At 37.4% G+C, this 25,512-nt stretch overlaps 2 protein-coding genes and 1 long non-coding RNA gene across 3 annotated transcripts; 1 reads left to right on the top strand and 2 right to left on the bottom strand.

Annotated features, from left to right (window-relative positions):
• Positions 1-452: 452 nt before the first annotated feature.
• Positions 453-16,037, bottom strand: LOC103701949 (protein decapping 5-like). The gene is made up of 8 exons (XM_008784180.3): positions 15,699-16,037; positions 11,598-11,698; positions 6,637-6,705; positions 5,619-6,563; positions 3,864-3,929; positions 1,233-1,430; positions 990-1,100; positions 453-903 (listed from the first exon to the last, which is right to left on the bottom strand). The coding sequence occupies exons 1-8, from the start codon at positions 15,844-15,846 to the stop codon at positions 754-756; spliced, it is 1,788 nt and encodes a 595-aa protein (XP_008782402.2). The 5' UTR covers positions 15,847-16,037; the 3' UTR covers positions 453-753.
• A 1,944-nt stretch (positions 16,038-17,981) lies between these two features.
• LOC103701950 (peptidyl-prolyl cis-trans isomerase CYP26-2, chloroplastic) lies at positions 17,982-19,926 on the top strand. Its single transcript, XM_008784182.4, has 2 exons — positions 17,982-19,323; positions 19,425-19,926. Exons 1-2 carry the CDS (start codon positions 18,479-18,481, stop codon positions 19,525-19,527), a joined length of 948 nt encoding a protein of 315 aa, XP_008782404.1. The 5' UTR covers positions 17,982-18,478; the 3' UTR covers positions 19,528-19,926.
• On the bottom strand, positions 19,852-23,292 carry LOC113462400. The gene is made up of 2 exons (XR_003384662.2): positions 23,027-23,292; positions 19,852-22,867 (listed from the first exon to the last, which is right to left on the bottom strand). It is a non-coding gene; the product is annotated as an uncharacterized LOC113462400 (long non-coding RNA).
• Positions 23,293-25,512: the final 2,220 nt, after the last annotated feature.

Genomic DNA, 25,512 nt, shown 5'->3' with positions numbered 1-25,512 from the left:
GGTAAAGCCCTCCCTCGCCTTCAACGGGGCGCTTCCTACACACGTTTTCAAGAACTGGAGAGGGACAAACAAGGACTCAGATTCTTCATTCTCCAGCGAACAAAAATTCGAAGGCAACAGGCACTGAAAGCAACAATTGAATTATTTTTGACCATCAGAAGCCATTGCAACAAAAATTCAAATGCAACATAAGCCACCCCATTAAAAAGCAACCCACTAGAATAGAATTCATATTCAATTGATATCACAATCACATCCAATTTAAACAGTAGTCTTTATTCTTTAATCAAACTACTGCTTCAAAACCAAGATTCCTCTCCCGTTATAAAGAAGCTGCGCACTAATTTTAATCCCATGCTCACTGTCAGCAGATATTACAGATTGAATAATGCAGGCTTTCCAAGAGACCAGTCGAACACCCAATTAACAAAGCATGAACCTAAGAACATTCATAGATGCGAGCGAAGAAAACTTCTGCATATTTTAAAAAAGGGCAAGGGCAACCATTCTACACCGCCACAAAAGCTCCGTCCATCCCAGACTAACAAAACAAGATTAATTCGGCGAAATGGAAAAGAAGGCCTCCCATGTTTTGTCCTAAGCTCCTGTTTATTTTCAGGGAGATACACAGGGAAGCAGGCATTGCTACTTAAGAGCATATTACAATCATTGCCCCTTTCATCAGTATCTTCCTCTCCCTTTCATCTAAAGAGATTGCACTGGCACCTACACTCATAGCAGCACTGATCTTTCCTAAGGGGCACGATTTGGCATGGCATGACCTCGGCCCCTACCCATGTAGCCATAGCCTCTACCATAGTAAGAACCTCGTGCACGACCACCACCACGAAGACCTCGTCCACCACCCCGAGTCAGCCGATGCCGTGGAAAATCGCCGAAAGTCTACATAAATCAAGTGCAACATTATAAGACAAACCTTTCCTAGAAACAGCAACAAAATATAATCCACAAAGAGGGCTCCCAAATACCTCTGAGTCTATTTTCAACTGCTCCGAGAACTTTGTCCTCGCATTTCGTGTTCCCCGATCAAGTGTGGTGCAAGAGAGTGAATCAAAGAAATCGTCCTTAACATAAACAGGCTTTAAGGAACAAAAAGCAAACCAATCATTAGCTGTAAAGACAAGATAATGACAAGACAAATATTTTTATAGCAAAGATATTAACCAGAGCCATGTGGATGCAATGACAAAACTTGTGAAAAAACTTGCTACCTTGATTTCGAGCTTTACAGCTTCAGCCTCATCTTCCCCCAAAGTATCATCGGCTTCATTTTCTTTTGGTTCTCCATCCTTGTCCCTGAACTGGGCTTTACTTTTACCAAGATGGCCCCACACTTCATCCTTTTTAAATTTTTCATTCATAGCCATAAAATCAAAGTCTTCAGTAAACTTAGTCACAGGACGCAAATACTGCAAGACCAAAGAACAAGGACCCAATTTAACGAAATTAGTACAAAAATAATCCTCGTCAATAAGAAGAAAATTTAACTAATTGGGAAAAATTACAACTGCGTGAATAAACATAGCAGATGTGTGTTTGGGGACAAGCAACAATGTTTCTAGTGAGCGTGTTATGGAAAGAGGATTGGCATGGCAGATAAGTCACAAGCAAGCATACATGCATGTCAATAAAAAGCTGAGTTCACTTCATGCATGATTTTCTGTAACAGTCATAAAGGCCATTTAGAGCCACTACCTTGGAATTAGGTGCATGCTCCAGGTGGCTTTTTGGTTAGATGATCAAATAGCTATGCAAATAGAAGATTTATGGACACCAATGTCTATGAACAATCACTTTCCAGAATTGCAAAGGAAAACAAACAGGGGTAGTTCAGGTTCTGATATTTTGAAGCAACAGCATAATTGCACGAAGTCGTAAAACAAGAGGGCAGAAGATGCAATGGGAAGTGGAAACAGGTTTCCCTAGAACACGTCCAAGTCCCAATTGGCTTCTTTTATTAGCCAGTAATTCCAGAATTTCTTGGCAAAGCTTTGAATTACTTTTAAAGTAGTCTTATAGGCAACCACCACACTTTTTACAGAATAGTGTAGGTAAATATCAATCTTTACATGGGATAACGATTCCCCAAACCTCAAAGAAGCAGAACTGGCGATAAGTTTGTCCATATATGTGCATGAGTGGATCTCTGTGCTACTAACAAGAAACATAAGCATAAACTGAAATACAGATAAGAAAAAAACAATGCCACAGTAAACCAAGCACAGAAGATAATAAAAGAATAGAAGAAAGCCCTCAATTAGAATTTTTAGTCACTAGCAACAGGTTCTCTTCATGGATATCAAGAACCATGGAGCATATATATCCTCATACAGAATAAAGAAACATAATGCAACAGTTTCAATCATCAATCATATATATGATTGAAAATCACCAATTTATTGGCTTCTTTTGTCTTTATTTTCTGAATATTTCACCTCCCATGATATTTATCATCACTGTTCTCTATTTCTTCACATCTTAGGTTTGATTTTGAATCTCCTAATTTACCTCATGTTTTTGTCATTCTACGTTTTTATGATCACCGCCCAAAATAACACATTCAACTATGAAAACTCTCTTGAAACCCATTTTTGTACAGGGGGTTCTTCAGGAAGAAGAGCTGAGACGTCCACCTTGCTCGTATCCAATGAACATAAAAGAGTATGTAGATTTTATTTCCATAAGATAAATCTAATACTTGTTGATTCATCCTTTTGTTCTTTTTGCATCTTTTTTGTTATGCATAAAATATGCACTCCAAAGACCGCTAAATACGGTTCTCCTCCAATGCAAGGGTACCAAGTACCACCAAGATCAAGGAAGCAATCAAAAGTTAATACACTAGAAAAGAGCATTTCAAGGGTGAAGCTGCAACAAGAGGTCATGAAAGTCTTGTTGCTTGGTTGGAATGAAAGACATGATCTATACATTCTACATGAATACAAGATCAAGTTGAGTTCAAGGTTGAAATGTAGAAACCGGACTCCAATGTCCTTATAGCATGTGACTGCTAAGAGGCAGGCACCTGCAAGCATGCACTGTCAAGCTTACATATGCAATAAATCTTCGGCAGTTTGACAACATAACATCAATCCACCCAGACCAATTGAACAAGCTAAAAATTGTTTTGATCCATCAACATAAAAACAGCCCAGCTGTGATTGTTGCATAGGCACAAACCTCCATCAAGCCACTCAAACATACCAGTGCCTTACCAGCTTCAAGCATACACATGCATAGTTCAGGTCAACCTGCACATGCCAAAATGCCAATGCACCCCCCCCCCCTCTCCTGCCTCCCTTGCCGCACACGTGTGAAAGCTCATACCCCCACACATATGCAAAAGCTCCTTATATTTAGCGCCATCAAGGTATTTTTTCCAATAAAAATGGTAGCAGAGTTCCAGTTTTTTATCAAGCAACAACATCAATCACTATCCAATTCAATTACTTCAGTTAAGGTTTAACCCCTTGAAGTCATGTTTATCAACTCATGTTTATGGAGACTGAAGAGCTAATTATAAACATAATTTACAATCATGCTCCATACAAGCAAGAAAGCTTGATGTTTCACATAAGGGGATGATACTGTAGATACACCAGCCAAAATGAACATACTGAAGTTCTGTGCAGCTGATGGTAAGAAACAAAATAGATACATCCATCTAAAAAGTAATCCAATCTTTTACTTCCATGCATCTTGATGATTTGCCTTTATCCTATGACATTAGAAAAAGCCATACAGCAAATCTAAGGTGACTAGTGATATTTAAAATGTTTCTTTTATAAATTGTTCCCACAATAAATTATAAAAAAATAAAGCAAAGCGAACAGATGCAGTACCCCATTTCCTCTTCCTCTTCCACGCCCCCTGTAGTTGTAATGAGTGTGTGAAGAAGCCCCATTTGTCTGAAAAACAGATTTACAAATATAAAAACACACACTGTACAAGGACTACCCACAATTATTCTAAAATAATACGCATAAGCAATATGTAGAAGACAGATGAAATCAAAATAGAATCTCAAAAACATTAGCAGATAATAAAGAATCTACAAAGTGAACCGGCAGTTCCTCTTGTTAATCAATGTGATCATCTTAACAAATGAACAGGACTCGAAAAGATGATCCAAGAAAACACTCAAATACCAATTTCAAGCTCTATTTGTTCTGGCCAAGTTTCAACATGCAAACCTTCTTGATGCCTCCTGATGACCTAAACAGCCTTTAATGTTACCTACTGTTTAATTGTTTTCCCCTCTTCTACTTGACTGGTTTGCCCATTTCTCCATCTTTAACACGTACTTCCTGCTGTTTTATCTCACATCGTTTGTGAATATGAACCATAGAGCTTATTGAAAGTAGCCCAATATGTTGATATTCTTTCAACTCCAAACATTTAATAATACCTCTCTAGCACAGATATATGTGAAAATTTGTTCCTGGTACTTGGGTTTTTAACTTCTTAGTTTCCATCTTCTATTAATGTACTGGAATTCTTAAAATTCTTAACAAATCTGATTTTTTCCTTTGAAGTGTCCCTCTGGTGCTGCTGTAGAATATATCGCAGTTAGGTTTAACCTATCACTTAATTTGTTCATGATCTTGGGTCGATTTTCATCATAGCATTTGCATCTCTCATCCTTTTACAAACATATTTTTTTCACAACTATAGTAGGGTCAAAGAAAAATCAAATATTAAGGTACGACAACCAGATTGATGATATTTTGCACCTTTAAAAAGTTAATCCAACTGAACCTTATTTATGAATAAAAAGATGATGAACTGGCCCAAGAGCAAATAAAAGCTTGTTGATATATCACTAATAAAAGGTACTCTACATAACTCAGAACCTCTTGACTGCTTTCAGACATAGGAGAGGGTCCACTTAGACAACAAGCCCTTTCAATCACAAAGGGGAAAATGCAATCAAAGGGCAGGAAAGTGCCTCTCTAATAAGAACGTAAAGGGACCAGAGGGATAATAATTCTTAATTACATAAAAATAATGAAAATGATAGTTGTCATTTGTCAGTTCTTGTTATATATGATATTATTGATGAGACTAGCTGACTGCATGATTAATAATAATTATTGAATCACACATGTTCTATGGCCATTGGGCCACCATGTGAACTTGACCACATTTTCACTATCTTTATTCACATGTATAACAAGTTATAAATATGCAGAGGCAGGTAACAGGATCATAAATTTGGAAAATAGCTTGAAACATGAGCAACAAAAAAGAACGAGACCGTTGAATGCTAAATTCACAATGCTCCACACAAGAGATACAACAACAATTATAGTACTTACAAAAAGAAATACAAGAATAATTATAAGGTACAAAGTTGCATGCAAGCAAACACATCAGTTTTCCACAATCTAAATCAATTCTGTTAACAAGATTATATTTACATCATAATGCTGAATGCTAAATTCACAATGCTCCACACAAGAGATACAACAATAATTATAGTACTTACAAAAAGAAATACAAGAATAATTATAACGTACAAAGTTGCATGCAAGCAAACCCATCAGTTTGCCGCAATCTAAATCAAATCTGTTAACATGATTATATTTACATCATACCTTTTGAGCTGTGGGTTTGGGTAATGGCAGTATCGGCTCCTTGGCTTCTCCTGGAGCACGTGCAGATGGTTCAGGTAACAGTGGTTTACTTTTGGCTTCTACTGGTTTAGCCTCTACATCTTTATGGCTTGTTTCCAAGGGCTGGGATGGAGTAAGTGCTGAAGAGCCAGACTGCAGCAGTTGACCAGGAATCACTAAGGGAACTAATGTTTCAACTTGGCTGGAACTAGATGAACCGACAATTAGAGGCAATGACTGAGATATAGTCTGATAAACAACAGTTGGACCAGGAACAGTGTTAGGATTGCTACTAACAACAGAAGGCATATTTTGCGACATGGTTGCAACAGGCTCGAGGCTAGAAGTCAATGGAGGCATGATAGGAAGGTTAACACCAAGAGTTGATGCAGAAACAGAGGCTACAGGAGATTTATTTGGCAACAGATTGGATGGTGTTTCAGTAGTTAATGCACTAGCCGAAGTAGGAGCCACTGTTGAGGGCAATAAACTTGAGGTTAAATTCAGGGTGCTATTAGCAGGTTGCAGTAAAGGAGAAGGGAACTCTGGCATATTTGGAGATACAGATGGCAATGCTGCATTCATTCCAGGATATTGCAAAGGTTGCTGCATGGAATGAGGAATTGGCAATCCAGGTGGTGGCCGAAGCAGAGGTGGCTGTTGCAAATGAGGAAGCCCACTTGATCGTGCATAGTATCCTTGCCAATACATAGGCGGCATTGCAAGCGTAGACCCATTTGCAGTTGGAGGCGTTGGAGAGGTGCCCCATGACCCTAAGGCTCCCCCAGGTTGATAAAGAGGCAAACTGCCTTGAAATGTTGGCCTAGGGAGTCCCAACTGAGCAGTGTGGGAACTGAGATCTGCTGCAGTTCCACTTCCAACAGATGGCAAACTTGTAGATGTAGATGCAGGATGAGAATAATGTGACTGCATAAAATTTGAAGACGTCAACAGGAACGACTCAGGTTGAAAGTTCAAACATCCAAGGCCACCTTCTTACCTGAATAATAGCAGGATCATGGTGTATGGGAGTAGTTTGAATTGGTGGTGAGGACTTGACCTGTAAATCCTGCAGCAGTGCAAGCAAAATATTCATTTAATTGAAAACAGGGGGGGAAGAGAGATAAGATTACACATTGAGTCTGCAGTTTTTTAAGATATTAAAAATACATCAAAAATTTATAGTTTCTAAGAAAAAAAAAGATGTTTCTTAACATTTGCAAGGTATCTCTAGTGGTTAGAAAATTTATGTGCAAGTGCACCTTAGAAGAGGTTGCCATTTCTGTCATCCATGTATAATACCAACCAGATCAAAACAGATTGCTGCCCCTTAGACTGGAAAGTATAGAGCATCGCAGAGAGATGTTTCACCAAAGAGCAAAGTTGATAGCAGCAACAATGACAAACTAATTCATCATATATTTGTATTATGTTTGCTGTCAGTGATAAAACGTGGTTGAAAACAATCTGAAAAAGTTGATCAAATATTTGTACTATATTTGCTGTCAGTGATAAAACGTGGTTGAAAACAATCTGAAAAAGTTGAATACACTCCATTTAAATGGTAATTTTACATCAATATGCAATACCACTTTAAGGTGGCCATGGCACTCAATCAGGCACCGAAAATTGAAAACATTACTTTATAAAACAAAATTGATGAAATAATTTCGTTTCAAATTTCAACTGCCATGAAGTATTAGAATATTCTACATCATGAACCCTCAAAAAAATTTCAGCATTATACTAATTCATCGAAGCAGCAAAAACTGAAACATGTCATGTAGATCTTAGTAATGGCTTTTAATCGAACTACTCTAATACCAACTGCCTGTAAAGCATTGGAAAATATAAAATTATCCACTATGAAATGCTCATCATAGAATATCATTTTAAATTCATGGAGTTGACAATTAGCATAACTACCCCCACTGAAGTGGAAAAGAGGAAATATGAGAACATGGATGGATATTGAGCATGATACACTATAGATGTATACTTGTTTCAAGAACTTTAAATGAATCTTTGCCCAAGTTCACTGTCTTGGAAGCATCATGAAAACCTATTTCACAGTATTGGCATCTTGCTCAATGGAAATATTTTCCCCATTGCACGAAAGATTTATATTAGATTCAATTCTCAAGTTTCAATTCCCCTCCAGCATTTCATCAAAACAGGTCCATCACATTTCCAAAAAAGAAAAAAAAATCATATATAATCCTGCTAGTGCTCAACCACTTATTTTCTATAATGTCTCAACATGACCTCCTAGCATACTATAGCATACATCACTATAATGCGTCCATGTAGTTTAACAGTGTGATTGAATGAAGACTGGGCCAGATTCACTGGTTATAAATGAGTCAGATCCATTAGTTATACATGCACATAGAAACCTTTTTTTTGTTGCAGAAGCTCACCAAACACAAATAATAACAATAGCCATAAATTTTGCAACTTGAGACCGATCAAGTAAACCATGACTACTAGCATGCAGTTGGGATCGTGTTCCTGCTCAAAAGCACTACCTTGCTCATTCATATTCCTCTAAACTTAGGAAGCATAGTCTTCTCCCTCTTTATATCTGGTTTTCTCTTATTCATTGGTTATAAATGAGTCAGATCCATTAGTTATACATGCACATAGAAACTTTTTGTTTGTTGCAGAAGCTCACCAAACCCAAATAATGACAATGGCCATAAATATTGCAACTTGAGACCAATCAAGTAAACCATGATTACTAGCATGCAGTTGGGATTGTGTTCCTGCTCAAAAGCACTACCTTGCTAGCATCCAATCCTTTGGCAGTATATAAAATTCTTGTTCGAGTCTCTATATTCCTCGTTTAGTAAGACTGGCTTTAAAAATCTGCTCAACATCCAACCTCTCCATCACTCAAAGATAGCAAGATGTCAATCACATATAAGAAATGGTTATGACTCTATTGCACATTGTAGACCTAGCAGACACGTATTTGACTGGTTTAGACCTAAGTCGGTTCTAAAGGTTGAATTAGGAAATAGTCCTAGAGATATAATTAAATAAGGTTGGTATCAATAACATCTAAACAGATTTGGAATAAACTAATATCAAGATCAATCAGAGATCCTCTCTAATCACGAGGATATTATGTCTACAACCACTTTCCACATTTGTACTAGATCAAATCTTGGCAAATTGTAGGGAAGATTCTTTTCTGTGATTGTTTTCCTTATTTATGAAACCTCAACATATGTGGACACATTCACGGGTGGGTTCAAGGGGTCCTACAGCTATAAAGAAGGGTGCATAGCCATTGTAAAAAACTATCTTGAATTGAATGAAATTCCTAGTTCTCTTCTCAGTTGTTCTATAAGTTTGAAAGTTTTTTATCATTGCATCTTCCTCCTATCTTGCTACTCCACTATCAGGAAGATCTTTTTTCAGGGAGAAAGATCGCCATGTGCATTACCCTGGGCATCCCCCCCTTCAATATCTGCATCATGTTTGAGTATGTTGGATGAGATCAACTTCTAAACTAAAATTGGATTTTGAGCGGTTGGTACTTCCCATTCACCTGGTACATTTCATTTGATATGTCATGTTTCACTTTGTGGATTATAACTATATTACACATTTCATCTTATATTTATTAGTTTATTGGATTAGCCACCCATCTAGGCACCAGCATCCCCCTCATAACCCATCTATACTCAAGTCTTTTAGAACATTGCACTAAATCACAAAATTTGATCTATAAGAATGACTAATAACCATTGGAGCTCATGGCTCAGACTGAAGTTATCATGTTGGACATCTCTATAAAAGACCCTAAACCAAATTTAGAAATTCACTATTCAAATTCAAAAGCTTCCCAAATAGGCAGGATAAAACTCTTCTAGAAATAGCTCATTTACAGCAAAAACAATTGAAAGAGAATAACCAAGGGACTTGCAGGTTCACTTACAGTAGGAGTTTGGGCTAAAAAAGTTCACCTGCAGCTATATAGAAAAATGGGAGGTAAGGGTCCTATTGCAATTTTGTGGTCATCCCTGAATGCAAAAGTCTTCTCATCCACGATACTTAGAAAGAAGGGAACATGAACTAGTTGATTAAATATAGGGTTGGCAGTCTCATGGAGGTGAATCTAACTCAAATATTCACACAATTTATGGGAATTACTTCTATATAAAAAATAAAATAAAAGGTTGGGGGTCACCTGATGCAAATATTTTCAGTAACAAGCCCAATGTTTGTTCATGGAAAAGATTATGCATAAAGCCATTTTTGGCAATGAGCTGGAGGTTTCATCATGCGAAAACATTCAACAGCAAGCTGGAGATCTTTCTCGTGATGTTGATGGGCAATAATTTTTTTCCCTCCACAACATTCCAATCCCAGAACTTTATTACCAGCAACTCCTTGGCTTTAAAGGGTTTTGAACTTTTGATTGCAAGATATTGGATCACCTATCATCACATAGAAGTCTTTTCTTAGATGATTTATCATAATTAGGATCTTGACATTTTCTTTTCTTAGGACCAATTAGCTTCCTCCCGTGTAAGAGTCATCCCAAAAATTCATACAGGAGAAGAGAGTACTAAATTCCTCTATCATAAAAGTATAGACCGGGTTTTGTTTGTCATACGATCATCATCATTGGAAATTTTCCATCTCACCATAAGCTCCTATATTTTAAGATGTACAGCTAACCTAACCCAAGCCAGCACACTACAACACCCATCACCCCTTGGAATCTTAGTGCAAGAACTTCGGCAATGAGAGGCTAGTTCCCCAAATATCAAGGCATAGGAATGATCCTCAACAAAAGTAATGCAGGCAAATAGAGAATCACATGTGATGATCCATGTACCTTGCATCATGTGAGGTGAGTACTTCGATTTTCATCCTATAACCAACCACCTGCTCTTATCTCAAAGAATATATGGCCCACTTGTGAGCCCTCTGAGAAATTATTTATTTGAAAAAATTTCAGAATAGTGAATTCATACAGCTCAACACCTTAAACCAAATCCAAAGCTGAACTTGAAAATTTGACCTTCATGAACCTCATTGAGGCACTGAAGCAAGAGGAAAAACTGCTAACTTTAGTATAAATAAAAGTAACCTAACACTTGAAAAGTAAATAAAAAAACTTTAAGTTGTATTTATTCAACAAAACAAGATTGTAAAAGGCACTTCATATGAAGCACAAAAATGAACTTAAGCAATAGAAAAATAAACTTGAAAAGTTGAAGCTATGACCAAATAAAAAATGCTACACAACATCAGCTCTGGTTTCTAGTTGAGACACAAAAAGGCATTGGTGTGCAATTCTATCAATTTTTCATCTCATATTAAGAAATTTTTGAAACTGAAGTGTTCAACCTTAATGCTCTAACTTACCGTGCCGTGTACTTTGGAATCAATGGAGTCATGGACTCAGCACAGTGAAGGAATTTAAGACCTAAGGTCAAAGCCGTTGTTACCAAGGTCCGTTGTACCGATACCGGTCGGCGTACCGGTACCGGTCGGCGTACCGATGGCCGGCCGAACCGGTACCGGTACCGTACCGGCCGGTACGCGGTGGTTTCAAAAACCACAGCGCCGAAAAAATCGTACCGGTACGAGGCCGGTACCGGCCGGTTCGGATAAAAAACCGGAAAATACCGATTTTTTTGTCGTTCCGGTACCGGTCTAGGACCAGACCGGTACGTACCGGCCGGTACGGGCCGGTACGGCATTCCATGGTTGTTACCATAACCATCAAGATAAAGGAGCAAAAGACCAGGTACATAATGCTAGAGAAGGCGGAGTCCCAGAATGGGGGAGTTCCAACGGAGATTCAAGAAGGGAATATCATGTTACTCCTCATCATTCTGACAGGCATGATGGTTCTTAAAGTGCAGCTACTACTAACTTATTGAAGTGTATTGTGCAAGTATTTATGGCATATTGCTACATCGTTAATTCATTATGTACCTTAATATCACTTCCACGAAAGAGTATGTACTCGTATATTTTGTCGCTAGCAGGAATTTGTGGGCCGTCCTTCTTTCTTCCTTCAGTTCCAAATGATCGTACTACAAAACAGAATAGAAAGTGTTGAAAGAAGCTACAGTAAAGCTACTTCTAAGACACATAAAAGACTGCAAACAAAAGAAGGTCCAACCATAAAATAAGTTGGCAAAACAGAAATTATCAACACAAGATTAAATTTCAAAAGGTTAACATATTGATACAAATTAATATATAAGTTGCTGTGTTAGAAAATCTGTAGACTTCATTGACACTTGAAAAGTGCCAAAATTATTCGAGGCTTTAGAAGAGATTTCCTGTTCTGCATAAAGACAGATAAACAGATCTGTCAAAGCATCAATCTGAGAGATATTACACATCCTAATACATCAATTAACCAATTTGCGACACTGAAATTTTATCTGAGAAGCTTGCATAATATGCCATTTGCAGATATTGCAAGCAAAAAAGCCTACAATTGCTGCAGGAAAAATTGGAACTGGTAAACAACATAAGATAACTATAAAAATAAAAGAAACCCTTTTCATATCCCAGAGAAACATCACATTGTGAAATGAAGACAAGGCTGCCTGGCATACTTGACGTTTGATTGGTGAAATCAAATGCAAAATCAAGTTCATGCTGATCAAGATTGCAACTGAATTAATAGATTAAAAGAAGAATATTCAATCATCTTTTCTTCAAAATTGTGAACAATATCTCGATTATTGGTAGTTTTTTCCATCCTTCCAGAATCACTAAAATATACAAAGATATCGTGTTTGTATATCTCATAGTTCAACCCAGATTAACTTGATAGTAGATTAAAATGGCTGACATGATGCTCTCAGTAAGCACTGAAATAATAAAAGGACAATCAAAAGGTTGTAGAATAGCTGAAATCAAGTGGTTGCAGCCATAAAGAAAACAACAAAATCAAGAGTGAATAGAAAACAGTAGGTCCAGCTATATTCTATTCTAGCAAAACAGTTTGGTCAGCCCAAAATAATATCAAAGACTCGAGTCAAAATTTTCTTGTTTTGAGATCATGGCACTTTTGTGATTGTGAACTTTTAATGCTATCCTCCAATATATAGTCCAAATTTTCATGGCATGGTCCCAAAGGTACTACTATTTCTACATCAATAGTTGATGCTGCATCAATAACAACACCTCCTGACAAGGAAGTCATCAACTAAAACATACGAGCCACAATACATCATGAAAAATTACGGCAGTCAAATTAACTTTACATTATAAACTTTGTATAATCTGCATTTTAATAAAAAGTATTTACAGTCCATAAATGCCAATATATTCCATCAGTAAACAATTCAGCTTTTCCAATTGTTCAATACCAGCTTTATTGATGTTTACTTTATGCAAAATTAAAAAAGAAAAAGAAAAAAAAGTCTCAGAAACCAGATTTCTTATTCTAAGCTAAAGTAACCCCACTCTTCTTCACAACACCTCAGACCTGATCTTGCTGTACTTTGAAATGTACAACCACAAGCCAAACTATCGAAAAAGCTACTAAATGAAAATCCAGTATTTATATCCAAACAACTACATCAGCATTAACTACTTCCTTCCATTTTTTTTCATTATCAATGACCATCAAATAAGGTATGAACGACCATCTCCACGAAGTGATTGAAAACTCTTACTTGCACTGCATTCCAGATAATTTTTTTCCCGGAGAAAACAATTTTTACCCGGGCATGGTCTGATTTAGTTGGCCAGCAAGCAGAAAAGGAACTACAAAACCAATTATCCTTAACAACCCAGCAATCATAATAATAGAACCCATGTAATGGTATGCGAGAATGCCCGAAATAATGGCATATGCCTTGGGCCTGTAAGGGGCATTTAAATCAAACCATACACCCCAAGATTTAGTAAACATATGCACCCACTATTTGTCATTAGCCAGCACATAAAAGTGGCTAGCAGAACATGCAACAGAAAAAAAAGTCTCAATGCAGCAGCACAATCCAAAAAAAGGGTCTCTAATATGTTCATGTATTTTAATCATGAACCAGTATCAAGCTCAGGATTGCTGCAATGGAGATAAAAATTTCAGCTTCTTTTTGAGTTCTTCCAGCAAAGTTTTACAGATGTTTTTGCATATGGAGTAAATATTTTCTGGCTTAAACTGTCACTGCTTAAGGTGATCTTTATGAATCAAAGTCAGTCGGTCAATTAGGATATCATTCCTTGCTGCACAAGAGGAGGGAGGGTTTAGTATCATGACAAGGCCTCTTGATGGGTAGAGTGCCATTACAACTATAAATATAGGACCCAGGTTCCTCACTCGCTGCTAGTCCCCATTGCAAGGCTAGGGAGCAAGAAGAAAGGCCAACTGCAGCTACAAAATCTCTAAAAGATTATGCAAAGGGTTGACTATTGTTAGGATCAAAGAAACATGAATGCATTGGCAAGTTGAATCAATGATGCAAATACGAAGTTGTCGTCTTGGAAAAGTTGTCACTTTGCACAAGAGCACAAACAACAAGAATATGTTGAATCAATGGCACAAGATTCACACTTTATATACTATAGGAAGTTTTGATGTCGTATAACATGATCAACAATCTTCCAGGTACTTGACATTTACATGTTTTATTAAAGCACAAATTTCTGGTCTTTAATCATGCAAGTAATTGCAAATCAATATCTCAAATTCATTGCAACCTAAACTTTCGAAAGGGCATAACTTGAGAGTTGGACCCACTCTATCATCATAAATATATTTTTCGGGGGGTAGTGTCTCTTCACAAATTCAATGACCCACCAACCTATTACAACAAAGTTACTAGACTTTAATCTTATGAATGAAAGAATGGGGACATATTAACTCTTTATTTATTTAGATTATTCTAGAGTATAAAGTTTCATCTTGGAACATTGGTCTAAATTTTGGTCATGAATCAAGTTGGAAATCAGGTTGGATAAGATCCAAATCAAGATCTACTCAACCAAGTTGCTTTCCACAATCTGACCATAAGTACCTTGTAAATTAAACAACTAAAGCCAATAGAATAATAAATTGCCCAACAAAATGAACATGAAAAAAAAAGAAGTGGAAACAATGGAAGTGAGGAAAAGCCATGGTGGGAGGGGACATACTTTGCATGTTTTACCCTCGATGATATCAAAATCAAATTTGGTAAGTCAAATAGATCTAATATGGGATCATTTCAAATTTAGGACTGCCAGACAACAAAGATTAAGATGGTAAACTGGAAGGGTCTATTAAGGGACATAAGGAAAATGACATCAAGGTGATCCTATTGATTGTCGGGAACAAAATATCAGCATACCATCGTTGAGAATTGGAAAACGTGACAGTAGTCATGGAGTGAATTAAATTAAGCAATGGACTGCAATGCAATAAATGCATCCAGTAAATTCCTTATTATTTATGCAGCATTGGAGATTTAAAGCATGCTACGAGTGGATACCGCATGCTTGAAAGCATACCATATCGAAACCACGGGCTGATAAATAAGTAAATTTTGTTACAGCACCCAAGCGATCAATTCAAAGCACAAAACCTAAAAGAGCCTTGCTCATAGAACCTTTAAAAAGATGATCTCAAAAAAAATAAAAAAAAAAAGCAACCTGAAGACATAATAGATAAATTAAAGAAAAATATTACTTCAATAATAATTTAACAAGCAAACAAAAGAAAAATAAATCAGTCCCTGATTGGAAAAGGAATAATGTAAACATAACTAGAAATTCCAGCAAATAAGAATCAGATACTCTATAAAATACAAGAAAACATAAAAAAAACCCTAAGATAAACTTAAAAAGAAAATAAGAATTGATTAAAAAAATAAAAAGAGTAAAGATTAACCTAAACCCTCTATGCCCTGCAGCAGAAGAGGGCACTAACCTACATTGAGGCCGCAAAACCTAAATCCCAACCTACTCAAGAAACAAAATCCAACAGCCAAAAACCCCAAAAGAAAAAAAAACTCAAAAATCCCAAATTTCTAACACCATAGCCGCGTCACAGATAAAGGGGGAAACTTCAGAATAAGAGGGGATTCAAGGTACCGTTTCTCAACCCGATGCTGGATTCCTCTGTGTTAATGTTGTAGAGGATCCCCTCGTATCTGATCTCGCTCTTGGAGGTCAGGCTTATCAGGCTCCCGATGTAGGAGTCGGCCGAAGGCCCCCCGGATCTTGAGGCCTCCGCTGCCATGGCCTCCCCCAATCCCCGCCAAGAACAACTACTCCTCGACTCCTCGCAGAGAGACGAAGAAAAGAGAGAAGAAAGGAGAGATGGGTGTCTTCGTGAACAGGGGAGAGAGGAAGAGAGGCAAGGAGAGGGAGAGGGAGCGATGGGAGGGTCAGAGAGAAAACCCTTTCGGCTTTTCCTTTCTTTCTACTGCTGGGTATATTTCATGACCCCGCCTGGGTGCCTTTTATACACTTCCCTGCCTATCAGGCTGTTGGAATTTCCTGTAAGGGAGGGGGGTCAAATTGGATTTTTATTTACCAGCTTTATTTCCTTCACTGGCTGGTTGTTTATTTGTTTTGGTGAACCAAAAAAACTCTTATTTGTGCTACAAGCACGGGGACCATACCATACTTTTTTTTTTCTTTTTTTTTTTAAGTAAAAGAATGGGGGGTGGGGGTTCCGGAAGATTCTGCATGCTCCCTCTCCGACCCTGCCATCTCGGTACCGGCGGATCAGATGGCGACTCTACCGGACAAACTAAACAGGAGGCATCCAATCTCTACATTTAATCGATGCCCGCGTATTTCGAACTCAAGTCACTCCCGTGGAATATTAGCGCTATTCCAACCGTGCGACCATCTTGGTGGTAATATCATACTTTTTAAGGAACCAAGGAGTATATTTTACTGATTTATACGTCTAATAAAAATAATTATTTTTTTGAATTAATGATTTTTGATATTGTGAATATAATAATATTTGAAGACCTATTTGATATCTCTATAAAATTGGACTGGAATTTCTTTACCATTTATTTAAGCATAACTCTGTATTAACTAAATACCATCCGCCTAAATCTGAGGCTGCATCCAAAGGCTAGGACCGAGGCTGGGCTTGAACAAACTCTTAAAATATGCAAGCTAATGCTCTGTTCTTACGGAATTTTCAGCCAAAATTTGTAAGGATATCTAAGTATGCTCTAATCTATGGTTAAATGCTATGGTAAGTGAAGATACGGCTATGGAATCCTAAAGGGTTTGGGTCATGGGCTGGACCCACTGGGGGCTATGATGGCATGTACAATTGGATTGCATGGGCCCGTGGGCCTTTAATGTGGGCTCGATGATTGGGACATGGTCTGTGTAAGATGCTTTTACTTACGCTTGCTATGCGTTTAATCATGCTAGGACTTGTATGGAATCATAAATCAGACTTGAATTGTAATTCATTTGACAAGATATATTCTTTTATGTCACGAAAGTAGGAAATGGGTGGTCTTCCATGGTGCCCTATGCAACCTCATCAAACGTAAGTTTCTGCTACAATCACGAAATAACTTTTTATATGCAAGCTAATTGGCCCCTTGGGCATTTCTTTGTATCTTATTGTTGCTTAATAGCTTCTTTCACATCAACTCACTATGCAAAGTTATTGGTAAAGACTTTCATGGTACCCTCAGAAGCTGCAATCAGGGCCGGTCCAACCCTTCGGCAATTTAGGCGGTCACCTAAGGCCCTGGCCCAAAGAAGGCCCACCATAGGAAATACCTCAAAAACAAAATGAAAAGAAAAAAAGCTTTTCTGTGAGTTGTATGAGTTCGCCTTAGGCCGGCTCACTACAGAAAATGCCTCAAAAATAAAACGGCCTTAGGCCCCCAAATACATTGGGCCGCTCCTGGCTGTAATCTTGAATGAAGTTGGCTTCAATCACAAAGTCTCTGGTGTGGTCACAAGATGAATTTTTACATGCAAGCTAATTGGCATCTTGGATATCTTTTTTTATGTTATTATTGCTACTAGGTTGTTTTACATCAGATCGTTCTTTTGCAGGAACTCGAAAAAAGTCACTGGAGTGCAGATCCTGCAAATATTATTATTTTGAATTACTGTAATGTCTAAAAGAGTACCCTGGGAAAAACAAGAACAACATGGCTGTGCCCCTTGAGAAGCTGAACCAAGATCATCTCTTTTTTCCCATATTTTTTGTAATGAGGAACAGAAACATCCATTTGCAATGATGCAGATAGGAAACTTATATTGTTGTCACCTTTGTCTGTGATATGACCCAAGGGCCCTACGGTACCTGCCATGTTGCTTTAAACAGTCATAGAGAGTAGATAAAGATGAGAATGGCATATTCTTCCTTTCTCCAATCTCAAACAAGGGGGTGAAAAACAAAAGCAAAAAAACAAATACCTCCCTTCTCAAACAAACACACAGATAAAACAAGGTAAAGGTCGTTCCAGTACAGACAACTGCTCGAGTTTATCAAATTACTTCTCAGCAAAAATTTACAAAATAACATCTCGAGGGTAGAATCGAAGAGCATTAGTTTAAAAGGCCTCTGGAGTAATAATCTGGTTCCGATGATACATCATGATCTTCCTCTCCACTGCAGAAGAAAAGGACTGATGAAGAGCCACCTTGATCCATTTCTTTTCCCAGCCGTAGCCTCCACTCCCTTGAACTAAAATGGATTGACTTCCTATCTTCCTTATCCAAAACTCCAGGGCCATATACCACACAAATAAAAGGAACCGGTTGCAATATGATAAACAGAAGATAGCTGATAGCAACATGATAACAACATGGTAACAAAACAATAGCAGCATGAAGACCAAAGTGGCTTAAAAGAAAAACAAGCATCCTGAAGAATGAGGCAGCTCTTACAGTCCATGAGCACACCACCCCAATTCCATCTCCCATATCCACCCCCTCATCTCCAAATCAAAGCAGCAAAATTTGCCAGACCAGGCTGCAAGATCTCCCGCCGAGACCTCGCCATCAGCGGCTCCACCCTACCCTTTCTCCTAGCCACCTACTTCTGGCCATCCCAAGCACAGGCCAACAGCGAGGAAACAAGCACTAGCATTAGCTCTCCAGAAGCTGATTCTGTGAAAAATGACTGCACCAACCAACCAACCACAAAGAGAGCATTCTTGGATGTCTCCATCGATGGAGAACCGGCGGGCCGGATCATCATTGGGCTATATGGTGACAGCACACCATTTGGATCCTCCAGGTTTACTTCTCTGGTCACTGGTGCTGCTGGAATTAGCTATCGGAGAAAGGAGTTTGTCAAGATCGTGCCCAATTACATCCAACATGGCGGGATCAGATCTTATGGTGTTGATGCCGAGCTCGCAAAGAGGACTGGAAGCGATCTAGCAGCAGACAGTTTGGTGTTGGAGTGGGAAGCAGCAAACAAGAAATGCCCCGGAACAAAGAATATAGCTGGTTCGCTAGGAATTGTGATCAGGGATCCTGCAAAACCGCCACCAAAGCTGAAAGTGGTGGCAAGAAAAGGGAAGCTGGAGATTGATGAGGAGGAGGTTGGAACAGATCCGAATGGGACCGAGTTCTTGATAGCCACCAAAGATTCACCGGAGCTAGATGCATCGACACTGGTGGTGGGGAAGGTGGTGGAGGGGATGGATGTAGTGGAGAGAATTTCAAAGGTCAAGACTGTTCAAGAGAACACAGGTTCCCCTTACTTCAGGTGATTGCTCTTCTAGAGCACCATTCCTTTGAGACTGTCTGAACTACTGTTTTTTTTTTTTACTGATATCCAAACCTGATGTTTCTTTTTATGGTGGGCAGGGTGGCAAAGTTGATAGGTGATAAAAGGGCAGTTGTCGCAGAGCGAGGCTTTTACCGCCCATATTCGAAGGTCATCATCACCAACTGTGGATTGATAGATTAGAGCACTGGACTGTTTCCTTTGTCGCACTTTCCATCCTCTCCTTTTTGCAGTAGGTGAGAGGAAGAAGAATACAAATTGCAGTATTTTCATTATGTACACTTCAAGCAAGAGCAATTTTACCCAGCAAGCCTGAGACCGGATAGAAACCCATCTAGCCATGATACTATCAAATCAAGAATTCCGTTAGCACCTTTGAGTCTAGGCAATAACAATGAATGAGCTCTGCCCGTTCTTGGATCGGGAGAAAAAAAAAAATCTTAGAAGATGCACCCAGATTGAATTCCAACTTGCTGTGTGTGCAATAGTAGATTTGGTCTTTTTCAATTTTTATTGTGGGCTTGCATTATCTTTGGTACCCTGTGAAGCCTATTATGCTTGGTATATTTGCTTCTTCTTTGATTTTTTGGGGTTGATAATATTAACAGCCTTTCAATGTAAACAATGGGATAATTAAACTTTTATCTCATTTGTCGGAACAAATAAAAGTCCCACTTGAGATAACAGTCATGAGACAGTAAGAATTTCAGACAATATACTGCAAAGTTATTGCCATTTACCAGTTTATTTTATATGGCGAGTTGATGAATTCTACAAATGAAAGGGATGAGATGATCTCCATCTGGACATGCTTTTCTCATCCTCAGGAGCAATAAAAAAACAGAAAGGACTAACCTGTGCTGTCTGACCAAATTCAGAAATTTTGTTACACACAAGTAGCTAAGTGTTGTTTCCTAGCTTCTGCTATAAGCAGATTGTTGGGCTAGTATTACAGATAATCTCCAAACTTAGTGATCATTTTGGGGTCATCAGAGTGGCCATGTTGGTTGGCAATAAAGGGTGCCTATCACAGAGAGAGGTCTCAATTCCCATTCACATAGGTGGTCATCACCAATTCTGGTAAAGGGAAACGACATAAACTCAAGGAAGCTAAACCTCATGCAGAACAGATGGCAAAGTGATGACGCACCAGTTTGGTAACTTGGTCTATGGGTCATCGATAAATATAAATAAATAAAACACCTCATGTCCTTTTAAAGGGATAAATAGGAAAAAAGTGCAGAAGGTTAATGCAATACAGGACAACAACATGGATTATTATTTAGTGTATGCTTTATAACTGACTGTTTTTCATAATCCATAGATGTTTCAAGTTTCCAGGCAGCAAAACTGACAGCTTAGTATATTCTTTAAAACTGACTGTTTTTCATAATCCATAGATTTTTCAAGTTTCCAGGTAGCAAAATTCTTTAGATTTCTTTTATAGTAAGAAATCTATAAGAAGGGAAAAACAATCTGATAACCATGTGAAGTCCTGAAGGTTTGCTTTCCACATGTACCCTACTATTTTTTATAGTTGTCAAGTTGAAAGATGGTATCTTAAAAAACTAGTGTCACAGAGCTCATTTTATAGACAATTCTGTTTGCCACTGCATTGCCTCTGCAAGCACGTCCAAATGACGCCATTCTGAGCCATAAATCATCTTCAATTGCATCTAAAAACCCTTGAAATGCTATTTAGGTAAGCCTTAGTTCCAAAATTTCCTCGTTAAAGTTAGGCTTACATCTCCTTACCATAATTGGAATATCATTTATTGATTAATAATCAAACCTTCGATACAGCTAAAGAGAGTAGTCCAAGTTGAGCACTCACCAAACTGCAATCCAATTGATCAGCAAGAAAAATTCTTTAAATGCTACAAAAATGCATTTTCCAAGTTCTGGCCACCATATAAGATTCACCAACATTTCATGAGATTAAACAAAAAGAGTCTAAAGCCAGCATAGATGTATAGGATCAATGTTCTCATCATTAGAAAGAGAACTTGGTCTATGGGGCTCATGTTCTGTTGTGGGACAGGGAGCCTTAAAACCGAAGGGACTTGATAACATATTCAAACCTTACTGACCCTAACAGCTTATCAACCCCTTCTATTCCACAATTTATTTCATACAGGACTAAACCTCCCATTTGATCCTCCGCATGTTCAGTGTCATGACTTGGATAAGTTTGATGTGTAAGGGAACACTATGGCAAAAAAAAAACCCAATGGTAGGTAAAAGTCACCTAACTCATTCGCATCATATTGCCAAATTTAGCCACAAAATAATGGGAATCTTGGCAGTGCTTGTGCAGTGAGCTCTCTTGTAGAATACATGTTTCAAGCTACAAGTCCTTTAGTCTTGAGACAGGGTTCCCCCTGAAGTCTCCGCATCCTATTCTTCCTCTAGCATTTGTTCTTATTGAATAAAGCCTTTTTTAAGTAGTTCTCTTTCCCCATTTCTTGACAACTTCTTTCTTGGGGAGGGGTGAGTGACAAGTAATCAATCATTTTGTTTTTCATTCTTCTCATTTCCTTTTAATAGGTTAGTTAAGATGAACAAACTAACATGCCATTAGAGAAGATGTTTCTTTCTTACTCTCTTTTTTCCATATCATTTCTGCCTTGTCTTAGAAATGACGGTAGGAGGCCTTGTTTTAGATTGATGCTTAAGCCACCGAGGAAATAGTAGGGTCAACAAGTTGTGTTTGGTTATGTAATGCAATAATGCATGCAAACATAAAACTAGACAATACCATGAACTAATCTTTCAGAGATATTTTAGTGGATACTAGTACATAAATTTAGACATTTGAAGAGACCGCAGAAATTTTTCTTACATAAATAACACAACAAAGTAAATGAGTCCATCAATGAACACAGTGTAAGACTATTACATGCACCTTCCTAATTCAGTCATAGAATAAACATAAACATTTTAATAGCAAATCCACAGCACCTATAAATTTATCATCACTATCTTTGACATTAGATATCAACTAAAGCAAATTCATGATGAATATGCCACAGGCTCATCTTATCATCTAAGATATAACAGAAAAAACATAAGGGACCAAAATAAAGAAAAAAATACCTAAAAGTAGCACCACTGAAGTCCTTTTCCGGCGTCTGAAGAGAGGAGAGGAGGGAGGAGGGAGGAGGAAAAAAGGTTCTTGCTTTCAGTCGCAAAACAGCTGTACAGTATAATTTCTATCACATGACAATATAACACTTCCAAATCCATTAACATCATCAAAAGTAGAAACAGTGAGCCCAATTCAAGATCTAACCAAGCTAAACTACACAGTTATAGACATTAAAAGCCTTCAAGTTTAGTAATTTTAGATCTCATTGCAAAATGTAAAATAAGCAAGCCTCAAGTGAACAAAATTAGCAGAAAACAACTATATAAAAAAAAAACACCTGATTACTTCTATGGCATCTGAAGAGGGAAATGAGAAGAAATGTTGTGAGAAAATGGGAAAGGATAAAAAGTTGCGCGCTTTCTTCCCCCCGGATAGCTAAACAAGAGAAATACTATCACTGAACTGTCGAATCCAGCCAAATCATAGAAAATAGAAACATTGACGCAATAATTCAAACTCTAATCGAACTAAACAGCAGAAATTTAAATCACGAGAGCTTGCGAAATGAGAACCTTGGAACCACAACGGGATTACCTTCTCGATAGCACTTAGGGCAGCACCGTGACCTCTGCTGCCGGCTCCGGTGATGGCGATATCTTAATCGAAGCCTGTTACCTGGTTTCGGCGAAGCCCGACTGGCAACGGCCGAACCCCCAAGCCCTCCCTCCGGTGGGCGGAGTTCCGATGAAGTCCCGAGGAAGTCTTGAATTCGGAGCTTACGGAAAGAGAAAATTATTCGTAGATCCCTACAAGTACCTTTCGATTACTGATAGGTCTCCAAAGCTACAAGCTTTTGACGAGGGGCCTGCACTTGTGTTGAGAAAAAATTAGATTTGTGTCCCTGAACGAATTTTTAATTTCGTGCGGGTTCCAAAGCATTTAACTCCTTTACATGAGTGTAAAAGTAAAAAAAAAATTAGGTCCCAAAATAAAATAAAGTTCCAGCTAAGGTAGCCTGTAAAATCCTTGGCAGTTAGCCAAATAATCTGGCCTCCAATCCTTTTGTAACTTTTAAGTTTCATGAAGACCACAAATAATTTGTATTCTTTTGTTTGTATAAAATATGAAATATAAAACTAGAGTGTAGTATACATGATGTACATACAAACCTTTCTATTGAAAAATTAAGAATCTTTAATTCCTTGTCATTATGTAAACTCAAATAATTTGTATTCTTCTCTTCATATAAAATGTGAACAGGAAATCTTAAATTCAGGTCTTTTACTGATCTTTTAACTACTTACAAAATGTTTGTAATCTATATATGAAACTAGACTGGTATATCTAATGTCCATAGTTTGGGAAACATTGTTAATATGTTGCATCTCACAGATGGGCATTGTAAAGAATAGATAGAGGTAGCAAAACTTATTTGAAGATTCATAGTTGAAACTTTGATTACTTTTTAGTACTTTACAAAGTTAATGCGGAGACAACAAACAATTTAGAGTGTCTATGTGATGTGTTAAAAGATACTATTTTGGATCCTTGACTAAATTTTTAAATATCCATGGCTCTTTAGACTCTATATAAAGAATATGAACCATCATATGAAGATTATCTATAATATAAAAGTCATTTTTTCCAATATATACATTGAGGATCTAGAATATCCATGTTACGAGTTCCATAAGCTCAGAATTTCCATATAAAAGGTGGAAAGCAAAGAATTATTCTATGTCTTAGTTTAAATTGCTAAGCCTGCCAAACTTCATAGCCATTCCTTTTTCATCATTTTCCTCACTCTTCTCTTTGAGTTGAGAGCCTAGACATGTATAGTGCTTGAAATCAAACACCTCGTAGGGTCCTGTTGATGAATAAAACGGACGCCGAGCATGGGTCCATAGATGTCTTTTTCTAGAAGATCTATGGGCAAAATCTTTTGCTCCCTCTAGATCCAATCGAAAACTATATTTATCTCCTTGTGAAAGATTGGCTGATGATTTTTCATATGGTAATTTTCTTTAATTAATATATATTATCACATATGCACCTCATTAAGTATATTATACGTGAAACAAATTGTTAAAGATCTTGACATGGATCATAGTTTTATTTTGATTTTCAATGATAATTGAATGGTGCCTTTGTAATAAAACTTTTCTTCTTTTTTATTTTATATCAAACATGTATATATAACGCACTTATGGGGAAAAAAGAAATATATATTTTTTGATTGTATTATGTATGAAATTGCAAAAAATGAATTAAAATGTTATTGGAATGAATGACTTAGTTGGCTTGTGATTGGAGAGAAATGAATAAATCAAGGAAAAAGAATAGAGGGAGAGATGCTATACGCGATCTTGTTTATTTTTTCAAAAAAAAGAAAGGATTTTTTTGATTGGCCAAGTTTTTTTTTTTAATACTTGATAAAAGAAACACTAATAAATTTGGCACAAATGCAAGGACGCATTCATCTAAATGTTTGGAAGGGAATGTGTCAACATTCTGACCTTTTATTTTTTAATATAGTATAAATATGTATGTACGGTATCATACTTGTAAGTAATTTTAGAGTGAATACAACAATAATCTATGCAGCATTACGTTCATTCCCCACCAATATATCATAATATTCGAGATTTAGAGCTCTTGTATAAGAACAACTATTATGACAATGCAAATTGTTATATTAAACAAGATCAGAAGAGAAGGGGAATAAGTGTGCACATGTTTATATCCCCCCCTTACCCCCCTCCTCCCTTATTCTCTGTAAGGCTAAGATGTAGTTTTTTTTAGTAACAAAAAATAGACTTTTTTTTAACAACAACATGGTAAACATAAACAAAACATAAATAAATTATTTTTTCTCAATGGCATATGAACAATAGATGTTCCATTACAATACGCCAACACCTATTCAAGTATATCGGTTACAGTAGTAGGAAATAGAACAATCATTATCAATGACACAATAGGAAATAACATAGAACGATGAAATGCTAACATACAATTTCTTCAAATTAGTACTTAAGGGCCATAATTTTATGAACTTATTATTAGATAATCACAATAAA

This window comes from Phoenix dactylifera, chromosome 6 (genome assembly GCF_009389715.1).
Source record: "Phoenix dactylifera cultivar Barhee BC4 chromosome 6, palm_55x_up_171113_PBpolish2nd_filt_p, whole genome shotgun sequence".
In the NCBI taxonomy this organism is placed as follows: Eukaryota; Viridiplantae; Streptophyta; class Magnoliopsida; order Arecales; family Arecaceae; genus Phoenix; species Phoenix dactylifera.
Note: the sequence above shows the minus strand (reverse complement) of the source record. Positions and strands in the feature narration are given on the sequence as shown.

Bases quoted from the DNA above. Each gene is read 5' to 3' on its own strand.
- LOC103701949 (XM_008784180.3), bottom strand. From the start codon at position 15,846: ATGGCAGCGGAGGCCTCAAGATCCGGGGGGCCTTCGGCCGACTCCTAC. The intron at 6,564-6,636 runs GTAAGAAGGTGG...AATTTTATGCAG, and splicing joins ATGATCCTGCTATTATTCAG to TCACATTATTCTCATCCTGC. The intron at 904-989 runs GTATTTGGGAGC...TGATTTATGTAG, and splicing joins AGTTGAAAATAGACTCAGAG to ACTTTCGGCGATTTTCCACG.
- LOC103701950 (XM_008784182.4), top strand. From the start codon at position 18,479: ATGAGGCAGCTCTTACAGTCCATGAGCACACCACCCCAATTCCATCTC. The intron at 19,324-19,424 runs GTGATTGCTCTT...TATGGTGGGCAG, and splicing joins ACAGGTTCCCCTTACTTCAG to GGTGGCAAAGTTGATAGGTG.